Source organism: Typopeltis vanoorti, chromosome 19, assembly GCF_054136105.1.
Source record: "Typopeltis vanoorti isolate ZY-2024b chromosome 19, IOZ_Tvanoo_1.0, whole genome shotgun sequence".
Classification (NCBI taxonomy): domain Eukaryota; kingdom Metazoa; phylum Arthropoda; class Arachnida; order Uropygi; family Thelyphonidae; genus Typopeltis; species Typopeltis vanoorti.
This window is the reverse complement of record NC_143567.1, coordinates 66,288,036-66,302,661: the sequence shown is the minus strand read 5'-3', so window position 1 is coordinate 66,302,661 and position 14,626 is coordinate 66,288,036. Positions and strand designations below refer to the sequence as shown.

Here is a 14,626-nt window from a genome sequence, read left to right as displayed (position 1 = left end):
TACATAGCCATGTCTGACTCAAAAAATAATCTTTCAGAATCTGTAATGACTTCTAAATAGCACATTAGTTTTATTCCATCTTATCATGTTTGAAGGGATGTCCAAAGCGTGATCTGCCTGTCTTGACTTGCCATAATAATGATAGCAAATGTATTTTTCATGTTCTTCTATGCAGATGTTAACACATCTTCCTGTTTGCCCATAGTAGGCCAAGTCGATCACAAGGAACTTCATACACTCCAGGGTGTGTGCTAGAGAGTAAAGTTTATCCTTAGGAAGCAGATCAGAGTTGCTAATTTAACTTGAGGTTTGAATGTGATGCGAAGGCCATGTTTCATTAGCACTTGGGCTATCTTTTCTGATGTATTTCTGACATCTCATCTCATCTTCCTTTTACCCTCTTTTTACCTTGCAGTGTCAAGAGTTAATTAATCATCGAGCCTCAAACCGTTCACAGGATAAGGTGTCAGCCCTACGTCCCCGGTGTATCCTATGTCCGTAGTGTTGAGTTCTCAAGGCTGGTTTGCTTGCTTTGCAGGATGAAAAACCCCCATAATAAACTGGGGAAAAAACCCTACTGTCCATGCCCAAGACCGGCTAACTTTACTATCGCTGAGGAAGATCCTTGAGCTCCTCACGTCTCCGACGGGAATTGAACCTAGGACACTCCTTCCCCAGGCATATGGTTGCAAAGTGCACAGCCACTAGGCTAGCCATGCGTACTTCTGATATAGGGAATAGAAATGGTATTGTTATGTTCCTCTGACTTAGAGAATAGAAATGGTATTGTTGTATTAGAGGAGGGAGAAATAATGGCGCTATGTAGAGATTTATGTATTTTGTAGGAATTGTAGCCATTGGCCAAGAAAGTATGGTGCAGATATTTGAGTTCTGTGGACAGATCTGTATGATTAGAACAAATGTCTCTAGCTTGCACACTTCACACACACACACCCACACCCACACACACACACACACACACTCTTACTTAAACGGTTGCCACATGTACTGCTGTGTTACCCAACTCGAAAGTTACACCTGCAATTGCAATACACTCTACCAGTCAAAACTATAAACACATTTGTTTACTTTTATTCATAGGGCTGTCCTGTAAAAAATCAGTGTCATTACTAAATGGGCACATGGTGTATGCAGCAAATAGATTGTGTGAGTAAGTGAGTGAGTAGATCTTGAGTAAGTGTAGTTTTCCTTTTCACCTACATTTTCCTTTTCTGGAGAAAAGGTATCTTCTCCTTAAACCTCTTTAAATCAGTATACAAACCAATGCCACACTCATTGATAATTTGTCTTTGAGTCATGGATGTGTGCTGAGAAAGAGTACATATATTTGAACACTTTCTTGGAAATGGACACATTTCCAAGAAAACCAAAACCCAAATTATTGTGAACTGAAATAAAAACCAAACCAAAAATTTGATGCAAATTCAGCTTGTTCAGATTAATTTGTTCACTACTGTATGTACAGACTTGGTTACATGATTTTTGAAGTAACAAAGAGATTTTTTTGCAAAGAGTACAGAGAAGTGTGGCTTGTTGGTAAAGTGTAGAATATTTGGGTATGAAGACACAATAAGGATTTGTCAGGTAAAAAGGAATAGAAGGGATGATATGAATGAGATGTATGTTATATTTTTGCAAGATATGTACCACATCAATCCAGAAGAGCTTTTTTATATTGGAGGATAACAGGGTAAAACAAGAGGCCATCTCTGGAAGTTGTACATGAGTGGTATGAGCAAGGGAGTGATGAATAACTTTTACTTGGAGAATGAGTTTAATGCATTACCTGAGTATGTGGCTGAGGGCAGAACCTATAAACAAGTCAGAGACATAGCTTGATGGCATTGTGTTTTTTAGTGAGTGTAAGTAAGTAATAATAATAATAATAATTAGTGCACAGTTTGATTTGTTACCATATAGGAAAGCTTATTCAGTTAGTTATCAACAAATACAACAAATAGGAGGGTGCTTGTGAGTCAAGTATGCCACGCGTGTGTAAGAAGAGCTCCAGATTGAGATAAGTATTCTTGGAATAATTAAGTATATATGAGTGTTTGTTTGAGTAAGAGCTGCTGTAAAAGTTGTGTGCTACCATTATTATTAGTGTGGGCGATTTTGGTTTGCTTAAACTTAATTGTGAATTCGTTGTTATTATTAGACTTTAGAGTGGTAACCGGCAGATTAAACATGGCGGCAGCTTTCTCATTCCATGACTTTAATTTAAATTTCAGTCGTTTCGTTACATGTGAGGTGTGTTATATTCATTCTTTCGAATACATAAATGATTTGTGAACGTTTAGGGTGGATGGAAGGAGAGTGTGTGTGTGTGTGTGAGGTGTGACCTGAACGAGGAATTGATGAATGCAAATATGAAATTGATGACAGAAAGTGTTAGTAGCGAGAATGTTGTGAGGAAAATGAGAGCACGTTCGAAAGAGAAGGATGGTGTGAAAGAGAGGTGAAAGAATGTTAAAAAATCAGTAAAAAAGAAAATGAGTGATTTAAAAACCGTAACGGATGTTAATAAGGACGAAAGTGAGGAGAGAGTAGCGGAAGGAAATGAAATTGAGAGAACGAATGAAACTGGAAATGGCGCGATGCAGGAATCGAAAGTGAAAAAAAATCAAAAGAATGAATGATAGCGAAAGTCGGATGCACATTGGACTGAAAGTACAGAAGCACAGAAAGATGAATGAGAGTGAAAGTGAAAAGAGGGTGTCAAGAGTTAGAAAATTAGAAAGAATGAATGATAGAGAGAATGTGATGCGAGATTCGAAAGTTGAATGACTTTCGAATCTCGAAAGATTCGAAAGTCATTGATTGGATGAGGAAAGAGATGAAATGGATGCGGAATGAAATTAAAAAAATTCGGTTAAAAATTATTATAACTAATCATGATGGCACGAAAGAGTTAATGAAAGACGAGCGAGTGGTGTTATATGATGACTCCATTATTAAAGGTGTGCTAGAGGATAAAATGCACAAGGTATGTTTTCCAGGCGGTAAAATGAGTAGAGTGTTTGAGGCATTGGATATGAGGAGTGAGCGAGCAAAGGAGTTGATGGTTTTAATCCGCACGAATGATTTGACAGAGGACAAAGAGCAAGTCAGAATGGATGTCAGGAGGCTGCTTAGAAGGATAAAAGAGAATAATGTGGCAGGAAGCGTAGTTAGCATGTTGCCTAGGTATGACTGTGGTGAGATAAGGTGGAGAGCAAGGATTATGAAAGATATGCTGGCTAAATTGTGTGAGGAGATGGGAATACAGTTTGTTAATGTGTGGAATGAGTTTGAAGGAAGAAGTGAACTGCATGGGAGCGATGGACTGCATTTGAGTGGTTATGGTATGAGTCGCTTGGAGAGACTACTGCTGGAAGGTAGAGAAGAGTGAGAGAGAATGAATCAGATCAAGTGGGAAGTGATGTGGAAGAGCAGGAGAGATTGAAGAGGTAATTATGAATAAGGAAATGAGTGGTATGAGTATAGAAAATGAGAGAATGGGTGTGCAAGAGGAGTAGGGAAACGGGGAGGCTCAGGGTGAACAGGGGTACACAGCATGAGAAAGGTGGATGCTCCAAGAGGAGGTGAGAGCATGTGTAGGCAGGAAAGAAATGGGATGACCAGGGATCAAGAGGAAACAGATGGAATTGCAAAGGGTTCTAAAATGAAGATGCAGAAAGGGAAATGGCCCCAGTCCAGCATGCAGAGATCACATCGAGAGAGTGGTATCAGTGGAACTGGCTGTAGATCCAGACATGAGCTGTTGTGTTTGTATACCAATGCTAGAAGTATAAAGAAACAAGGCGGATGAAATGGTTGCACTAATTGCATCTGTGCACCCGAAGATTGTCGGAATAAGTAAGATGTGGTTGAATGAGGAAGACATCCTGACAGGAATAGAGATGGAAAGGTATGATGTGTTTCGTGAGGATAGAAGGGGTAAAAAGGGACGGGGAGTGCTATTGATGATAGAGAAAAAGTTATGTTCATACAAAGTAGAGATGCAAGAGGGAAATAGTTCCAGTGGTTTTGAGGCAGTATGGTATGAGATAGAGGTGAATAGAATGAAATACTTGGTTGAATGTTGTTATAGACCTGGTAATGTGGATGGTGGTGATAGTGAAATGTATAGTCAAATAAGCTAAGCAAATAAGAAAATGGTAATCATTACGGGCAATTTTAATTATGGTATTATATACTGGGATGATGATATAGCAACTGGAAGTAAAGAAAATGAGTTTTTTGAGTTTTTGTGGGACACCTTTCTCAGACAGTATGTAACAAAGGGCACACAAAGCTTGCGGGTCTTGGATTTGATCATCTCATCAGAGGATGTAATTCTAAATGAGGTGTCCAATCATCCTCCAGTTGGTGAGGGCGACCATGAAGTGATTACCTGGGTGATTGCTAGCATTGTGAAGACCGCTGTGAGAAATGGTATATGTGGAACTACAAGGCTAGTGATTATGAAGAGCTCAGGAGACAGCTTGTGGGAGTAGCATGGAATGAGGAGTTAGCTGGAAAAGAGATGAATGCAGCTTGAGGGATTTTCAAAAAATATCTAGTAGATTTAATGTCTAAGTGTATTCCAAGGGTGAGAAGGTTAAATAAGGTAGGTGTGAGATGAATGAATAAAGAGATTAAGGATGCAATACAGAGAAAAAGGGCATTGTGGAGGCAGCATAAGAGAAGTGGAAGTAATCAATTTCATGAGGTCCAAAGACCAAGCAAGGATGGTGACTTGGTTGGTGAGGGTAGCTAAAGAGAGGTGTGAACAGCAGTTAGCTAATGAAGCCAAAAAGAATCCTAGGGAGTTCTTTTGATATGTAGCCAGCAAAAGAAAGAATGATTATGGAAGGATGACATTGATAGGAGAAAATGGTATAAAGACAGCTGTTGCAGAATGTGTGGTGGAGATACTTAATCAGCAATTCATAAAGGTCTTTCAGTCTTGTGAATGTGATTTCATGGAGAGATTGAGAGCAGTTGATGATGGGGAGGAGAGACTGACTGTAAGTGAGCAAGAGGTGTATAGGGAGTTGAGCAAACTAGATGTTAACAAGGCTGTGGGACTTGATAATATATCGCCACGTATTCTGAAGGAATGTGCAAGGGAGTTGACACCTGGCTTGACATATTTTTTTAATACGAGTCTTGCACTCGGTCAAGTCCCTAAGGAATGGAAGGAGGGCAAGATTGTGCCACTTCATAAATGAGGTCATCGAACTCAAGCATTAAACTATAGGCCTATAAGTGTGTCAGGCATTGTGGTTGAGTTGTTGGAGAAGCTTGTGAGAACTAGCATCTAGAGTTGGGTTGACAACAATTGTATTATCTTTGATGGATAGCATGGATTTGCTAAAGGGAGTTCACATTTAATAATCTTAGTTATTACAATAAAGTGACTGCTTCCTTGGACAGAGGAGAAGGATACACAGTAATATACTTAGATTTCACAAAGGCTTTTGATAGAGTACCTCATGATAAATTGATAGTCAAACAAGAGCAGATGGGGTTGGATATTAGATTAGTGCATTCGATTTGAGACTGGCTATCTGATAGGTATCAACACGTTTTGAGACTGACTATCTGATAGGTATCAGCAAGTTGTGTATGGTGGACTGATATTCAGGAAAGTCACTAGTGGAGTGCCTAAGGGGGTCTGTTTTGCAGCCATTACTGTTTAACTTGTATATTGATGATATAGGTGAAGATTTGGATGGAGATATTCAGTTGTTTGCAGATGATCCAAAGTTGGGACGAACCATGAAGAGTAGTGAAGATGTTGTGGCCTTACAAGAAGACATCAGTAAATTGAGTGATTGGGCACGGAAATATGGATGTGAGTTCAATGTTGCAAAATGTAAGGTTTTAAAATTTGGAAAACAAAGATGGGATGCAGAATTTATGCTTGGTGAGGGTATATTGTTGGAGGTGGAAGAAATAAGAGATCTAGGGGTGATAGCGTATAAGGATCTGAAATATATAGGGGACACATAGCCAAAAGTGTGAAGACAACACAAAGGCTTCTGAGAATGATGCGCGTGGGGGGGGGTGGGGGGGGGGGGGGGTGGGGGGGGGGGGGGGTGGGGGGGGGGGGGGGTGGGGGGGGGGGGGGGTGGGGGGGGGGGGGGGTGGGGGGGGGGGGGGGTGGGGGGGGGGGGGGGTGGGGGGGGGGGGGGGTGGGGGGGGGGGGGGGTGGGGGGGGGGGGGGGTGGGGGGGGGGGGGGGTGGGGGGGGGGGGGGGTGGGGGGGGGGGGGGGTGGGGGGGGGGGGGGGTGGGGGGGGGGGGGGGTGGGGGGGGGGGGGGGTGGGGGGGGGGGGGGGTGGGGGGGGGGGGGGGTGGGGGGGGGGGGGGGTGGGGGGGGGGGGGGGTGGGGGGGGGGGGGGGTGGGGGGGGGGGGGGGTGGGGGGGGGGGGGGGTGGGGGGGGGGGGGGGTGGGGGGGGGGGGGGGTGGGGGGGGGGGGGGGTGGGGGGGGGGGGGGGTGGGGGGGGGGGGGGGTGGGGGGGGGGGGGGGTGGGGGGGGGGGGGGGTGGGGGGGGGAAAAAAGAAAAAGGAAAAAAACACTAGAAAATTTTCCAAAAATCTTTTCCTAATTAAAATTATTTATTTATTTTTATTTATGTTGTGTCATGTCTTCTATTTTTATACTACTTATGAATTAGTGGTCACATAAGGTGGGAATATCCTATAGCTCTTGGGAATCAAGACCACTGTGAACGCAAGGCAAATGAGGTAGTGCTTGGGCAGACCGAGCATTGCTTCATTTGCCCAAGCTGGACCAGAGGAGATCACAGGTATCATGTATTGGCAATCACTGCAGATGCTCAGTCATAGGTCGTATGCAATGCATATAGTGTCTATTCTCAAATCGTCTACTCAACTCCCCCCCCCCCCCCCCAAGATTAAATTCTGAGTGTGCCGCTGCCCTAAAGTTTCACATAAAGTTAGTTTGGTGAATCTCAATTGCAGACTTTTCTTACAGTACAAAAAACTTGATTATGGCCCACATCTCTCTTTCTTCAAATTTCTTCAAAACCTCTGACATGTCTTCTTATATATCATAAAAGAAAAAGAACAAATTATTACAATTGATGAAAAATAGGGATTAAAGGGTTTAAGATATTGTTCTTTCTTGTAGTTATATCAGTTGCTTTAATATCATTTTTGTTCTAGGTGTTTATCAAAACTTTTCAGTTCTCCCCCCCATACTTGTTGGACACACTGAGTTAGGACCATGCAAAAAAAAAAAAAATTGTGATGAAAGTTTCAGTTCTATTTTCAGTTTTATTTTGGTTGTAAGATACGACACTTTATATATTATTATTATTATTATTATTATTACTTGACACCTCAAGGGAGTCCAACGACTCATCGAGGGAGGGCACCTACTCCACAACTCTCTGTCTCCACCACTCAGTCCACCAACTACAACGAACCACAACTACACCAACGCCATCTTCCACCCACTACCACTACTAATATTTTCACAGACAATCACAAACATCCATGCCCACGGCAGGATTCGAACCTGCAACCTTTTGGCTGGAGAGTGGATACGCTGACCAGGCCAGCTTACAGCAAAATATATGTTGAATTAGTACTTATGACTTCTGAGTAACTTTACTGATAGACTGCTTTTTTTATTTTTTTATTTATTTATTTATTTTTTATTAGTGCCATACTCTTCATCTTATGTAGCTGACAAAGGACTGTATAATTAATGTCATTATTTTGTTACATTATGTTACAATATTTCAGTTATTAATTGTTATTATGTGATAAAAGTCTAAATATTGTTGTTCATTATGCTAGGAAGATTTTTAATGAATTTTGTTTCTTTAATTGTGTGCAGATGATGTAAGTTGTCCTGAATGTGAAGTCATCCTTCAAGAATTAGAAAACATTGATGATGATACTGATCGTCATGGAATACATTTTGTCAAGACGAATGACATAAAGTTGGCAGAGGATTTGGGAGTAATAAATATTCCTTCTTTGGTATATTTTGAGAATAAAATTCCCAGTATATGTTCAGGTTTGTGCTATATTAAAGTTGAGCACTGTCTTAACGTTTTATAAGCATAACTTCATATGTAGAGATCAAATAGTTCATATCAGTTATGAGTTATTATAATTCTTAGTAATAATTAATTATCTTAATTCTGTTTAGTTCCTTTAAAATACATAAATGATAAATCACATGGTATCCGACCACACATGAAAAACTTAGTATTTGGCTCATACTTATACTCCAAACTGATCATTTCAAATTATCCCACAGATGAGCTAGTGTCTAACTTGTCATCAGTTTGCAGGAATGACTAATTTGGAATATGACCCAAATACCAAGTTACCAATGTGTAGGATAGTATGTGACTTATTGTATAAAGGTAGAAAATTTATTTTGATAAATCACCAATTGAGTTTGGATGTGAATGGGTGTTTAAATCAATTATACTCCACCATATAAATCTGATTAGTATTTACTGTTCGAATTCATCCAGTGACTCTGATATATCCTAATAACCCTCATGTGTCTACTACTTTTGTATGAGTAAATAAATGATCCATTGACCATCAGCTTCTTTTCCACTATTATCCACTAGATTTTATATCTTCTTTAAATCATAAGTCACCAGCATATTACACAACCTTCATCTCCTCCAGCAAAGCATAAACCCTTGGTATATTTTGTTCAAGTTTGTTCTTATTCTCCTTCATGTTGCACCACAGAAGTCTTTAGTACTTGAAGGGCTATGTAGTCACATTTCATAACTGAATAAAAGGTGACTATGTAGCTTTAAAGTACATGTTTAGTATACATTACAGCATCATTTGTTGAATGAAGGTCCTGATATTAAATTAATATGTAGGCATTTTAATATACTTCTTTTACTTTTGGCCACAAATTTCGGTTAACTCATGTAACTCACTAGCTTTGTGTAACTAAATATACAATGATTTATAAGTAAGATGAACCTAGATATTGTGATGATAATATGCTTGGCCACTTGGTTGAGAATGTTACACATTGGATATCGTGTAGGCTGCGAAAAGATAAGTAATTTTATGTTTAATGTGGCAATATTGTCTAATTTGTAGACTTGTTACTGTGAAATATTTGAGCATGGAACATGGTGTTTGGTTAAATTTCTAAAGTGGTATTATTATAATTCATTGTTTCTTGTTAGTACTCAGATATAATATAGTAGTGGAAGGCAGATCTGTCATGTCAACCTATGAAATGATCAAGTAAAGTGACTGGTGTGGATTTTTCACTATTAAAAATAGTACAGTGCCATGAATGTAGAAAGTATGTGTGGGAAGATGTCTCAAATGTTTATGTGGAGAGGCTGAATAAGAGATGGGATGAGTCTGGGTATGTAGAAAGTATGATATTCTGATTGACAACAAGCCTTGTTTGAATATGATTAGGTAACATGACATCATAACAGAAACAGTAGTTGAGGAAGATTCAGCGAATGTTCAGAAAGTGTGTGGAAGTGATATCGAGGAAAAGAACATGATTGAGAAAGGATGCAATAATTATTATTATTCCTGACACCTCTAAGGAGTCCAAAGACTCATTGCGGGAGGACACCTACAACTGTCTCAACCACTACACCGAACCTCTACTATGAATCATCTACATCAACGCCATCTACTGCCCACCTCCACCACCAACACAACTGGTATTCTATGTTTGTAAATTGCATGTGTTCCAAAGGGCCGATTTGTCTGTATGCGGGATGAAAAACCTGAGTTTCCGGGAGGAAAAAACCCTGCTACCTCCGTGTTGAAAAATAGAGTGCAATTAATCGTAAGATAGTGAATGGGGTTGATGGCAAACAAGCTTGTGCGACTAATGATAAGATACTGAGAGTGAATGATTGCTAAAGAATGACACATGATTTGTAAGTTGAGTTGGTGAGGATGAAACAAGAAATGAAGCAGATACAGAGTAAAATAAGGAGAATTGTAGATATGTATGGAAGAGTGAAGAAGAAGAAGATGGAAACGAATGATGTTAGTATGAAAGAGATAACAAAAGACTTGCAAGTGCATTGTAGGGGAATTTTATTATTAGAGGTGTGGTAAACAAGAAGATACACAAGGTTTGTTTTTTGGGATGTAATTTGAATAATGTGATTGAGATTAGATATGAGGAGTAAACAAGCAAAACAGATGGTAGTAGGAACAAATTATTTTCCTGTGAACAAGGAGAATGTAAGACTGGATATAAGGAGGTTATTGAGGAGAATAAAAAATAATAGGGTGATAGGAAACGTAGTAAGTGTGTTGCTCAGGTATAACAGAGATGAGATGGCATGAAGTGGAGAGCAAGAATTATGAACGATATGTTAGTAGATGTGTGAAGAGAAAAGAGTATGTGAAATAACTTTGGAGAAAAAAATGAATTGTATAAGAGTGATGGACTTTATTTGAATGGTTTTTGTGCAAGTCATTTGAAAATATACTGCAAGGGAAAGTAGTGAGTGCACAGAATGAATATCATCAAGTAAGAGATGATGTGAAAGAGTGGGAGGGTAAGGAAGGAGAGAGTGAAGTAGTGCTTTTGAATGAAGAAGTGGATGTAGAGAATGAGTAGCATGAGTGTAGAGAATGAGAGAACAAGTGTGGAAGACAGACCAAATAGGGAAATGGGGAGACTCACTTCCCATTTCCCTAAATAGGGAGTCGTAAAGTGGGTACCCTCCCTCGATGAGTCTTTGGAACTCACTGGAGGTGTAATGTAATAATAATAATAACAGAAAAATTTTAATGTGCCATTAATATCATATCATACTAAAGATATCTATGAAGCAAGAACGAAAATTTTGTTCTATAATATATTGGTATTATTATTAGCTCATAACGGTCTACTTAGCTTCGTATTTTCAAGTGAATGATAAGTATCAGTTAAATGTGGTGATTATTAGAGGTGTGGTAAATAAGAAGATGCACAAGGTTTATTTTCCTTTAGATAAAATAAATAGAGTGACCGAGGTGTTGGATGTAAGGACTAAGCGAACAAGTGAGTTAACAGTGGTAGCAGGGACAAATGACTGGGTACAAGGAGAATATAAGATTGTATACCAGGAAGTTGTTGAAAAGGATAAAAGATAATGGTATGACAGGAAAGGTAGTCAGTGTGCTGGAAGGTAGAGTCATGAGTGCAGAGAATGAACCTGAGCAAGTAAGAAGCGAAAGATCAGGAGAATAAGGAAGGAGAGATTGAAGTGGTGCTTATGAATGAAGAAGTGGGCAGCATGAGCATAGAAAATTAGGTAACACATGTGCAAGATAAAAAAGGAAACATGGAGACTCACATTGAACAGGGGAAGACAGCATGAAAAAGGTTGATGATCTAAGAGGACGTAAATGTGTTTGTAGACAAAAAGAGAAGTTGATGAACTGGGATGTAGGGAAAACAGTTGGATTTGAAGAAGGTTCTGGTATAAGTATGAAGAAAAAGAAATGGCTCGATGAATGTATGGAGAAGTCACTTCTAATAAGTGGTATCAGTGAAACTTGTTATAGATATAAGAATGAACTGTTATGTTTGTATACAAATGCTAGAAATATCATAAACAAGGGAAATGAAATGGTTGCACTGATTGAGTTTGTTCAACCAAAAAATTGTTGGAATAATAGAGACATGGTTGGATGAGAATGATATCCTGACAGGAATAGATGTGAAAAGGGACGGTGTATTTTGTGAAGATAGAAAGGGTAAAAAGGGAGATGGAGTGCTATTGATGATACAAAAAGAGTTATTTTCATACAAGGTAGAGATTATTATTATTACCCAAGACCTCATGCAGTCAAAGACTCATCTGGGAGGTCCTTTTATCACACACACATCTCATCATACTGTGTCTTAAACACACTCAAACTCCTTGCAGACATCACAACCTCAGGCAAGACATTCCAATCATTCACAACTCTGCATGAAAAAAACCTGCCTTTCACTCCCCTACTCACACCCTCTTTATACAGTTTCCAGGGATGACCTATGGTTCTGATCTCCCCTGATCTCCCACTATTCTCTGTAGAACTTCTCCACCATTGATCTTATAACAATCCCTTACCAACTTGTAGGTCTCTATCATATCTCCCCCTCTTCCTTCTCTCCACCAGACTCTGCAAATTACATCTTCTCAATCTTTCCTCATACTCAACATTCCAGAGGTCAGAAACTACCTTAGTCAGTCACCTTTGGACCCTTTCATCTCTTCATCCTTCTGAAAACCAGGTGACCAAATCTGGGCACAACAGTCCATGTGTGGCCTAATCAAAGCTTTATACAATGGAACAAGAATCTCCCTACTTCTACACGTCAGTTTCCTCTGCATCATTCCAAGAAGTCTTTGTGTTGTCTTCACAATTTTGGCGATGTGTGCCCTAAATTTTAGATCTTTATCCACTATCACCCCAAGATCTCTTATTTCCTCTACCTCCAACAGTATATTCTCACCAAGCATAAATTCTGCATCCCATCTTTGTTTTCCAAATTTTACACCCTTCCATTTTGCAACATTGAACTCACATCCCCATATGCTTGCCTAATCACTCAATTTATTCAAGTCTTCTTGCTAGGCCACAACATCTTCACTGCTCTTTATGGTTCATCCCAACTTTGCATCATCTGCAAAGAACTGAATATCTCCATCCAAATCTTCGCCGATATCATTAATCAGCTAATGCCTTTTTATTCCCGTCTACGGGAGTAGGCGAGGCCATTTAGCCCTATCTAACTTTGGAGACTGAGTGGGCAGTTCAATCTCCAGTGGTATCAATCAGAGATAGATGGCCCAAGGCTATCACTAATTTAGCAGTTCACAGTGAAGAGAGACGGCTCAAATGTGCCGCCATCTCATGGTCCCTAACCCTAACACAATATATTTAATGTCTGAAATAATGTGGGTTCTACGGTCGATTTTCTTGAGTTTACAGGACGAAAAACCCGAGTTTCCGGGAGGAAAAACCCGCTTGCCCATGCCAGAGATCAACACTCGGGAACCGGTCAAAAAAAGGCTTAGAAAAATTTCCTCTAGTTGCTGACTGAATCGAAACCAAGTCTTCCTTCGTGTGGCCAAATGCCGTGGTGTGCAAACGCCACATCCACTGAGCTACACAGGCTCTATCAATATCATTAATATACAAGTTAAATAGTAATGGCCCTAAAACAGACCCTGAGGCACTCCACTAGTGACTTTCCTTTTCCTGGATATCGCACCCCCATACACAACTTTTTGATACCTATCAGATAGCCAGTCCACAATCCAATGCACTAATCTAATATCCAACCCCATCTGCTCTAGTTTGACTGTCAACTTATCATGAGGTACTCTATCAAAAGCTTTTGCGAAATCCAAGTATATTACTGTGTACAAGGAAGCAGTCACTTTATTGTAATAAGTAAGTAGATTACTAAAACATGACCTCCCTTTAGCAAATCCATGCTGTCCATCAAGATTATACCATTGTTGTCTACCCAACTCTGGATCCTAGTTCTCACAAGCTTCTCCAACAACTTAACCACAACGCTTGACACAGTGATAGGCCTATAGTTTGAGGCTTGAGTTCAATCACCTCCTTTATGAAGTGGCACGATCTTGCCCTCCTTCCACTCTTTAGGTACTTGACCAAGTGCAAGACTCGTATTAAAAAAATATGTCAAGCCAGGTGTCAACTCTCTGGCACATTCCTTCAGAATATGCGGTGATATATTATCAAGTCCCACAGCCTTATTTACATCTAGTTTACTCAACTCCCCAAACACCTCTTGCTCATTTACAGTGAGTCTCTCCTCCCCATCATCAACTGCTCTCAATCTCTCCATGAAGTCACATTCACAAGATTGAAAGATCTCTATGAACTGCTCATTAAGTATCTCCACCACACATTCTGCAACATCTGTCTTTATACCATTTTCTCCTATCAATGTCATCCTTCCATAATTATTCTCTCTTTTGCTGGCTACATATCGAAAGAACTCCCTTGGATTCTTTTTGGCTTCATTAGCTAACTGCTGTTCATAGCTCTCTTTAGCTACTCTCACAACCAAGTCACCCTCCTTGCCTGGTCTTTGTAGACCTCATGAAATTGGTTACTTCCACTTCTCTTATGCTGCCTCCACAATGCCCTTTTTCTCTGTATCGCATGCTTAATCTCTTTATTCATCCATCTCACACCTACCTTATTTAACCTTCTCGTCCTTGGAATACATTTAGACATTGCATCTACTAGATAGTTTTTGAAAATCCCCCAAGCTGTCTCCTGAGCTCATAGTGGTAATGGCGTTGAGCTAGTATGGTGTGAGACAAAGGTGAATAGAATGAAATACTCTATTGGATGTTGCTATAGACTTGGTAATGCAGAGGCTAGTGATCATGGAAGGTATAAGCAAATTAGCCAAGCAAATAGCAAAAGAAATACCATTATGGGTGATGTTAATTATGGCAGCATAGATTGGGATGACAAGATAGAAACCAGAAATAATGACAATGAATTTCTTGAGTTCAGGAACAACAACTGCCTCAGGCAATACGTAAAAGATGACACACAAGGATTGAGGATCTTGAATTTGATTATCA

The 14,626-nt window shown here is 39.9% G+C and overlaps 1 protein-coding gene across 1 annotated transcript in view; it reads left to right on the top strand.

Annotated features, from left to right (window-relative positions):
- Positions 1-14,626, top strand: part of LOC150096202 (uncharacterized) — an 881,296-nt gene that overhangs the window by 536,405 nt on the left and 330,265 nt on the right. The window contains exon 22 of the mRNA XM_090409004.1: positions 7,879-8,061. Within this exon, the coding sequence (XP_090265130.1) occupies positions 7,879-8,061 (183 nt within the window). The remainder of the gene's footprint in view (positions 1-7,878; positions 8,062-14,626) is intronic.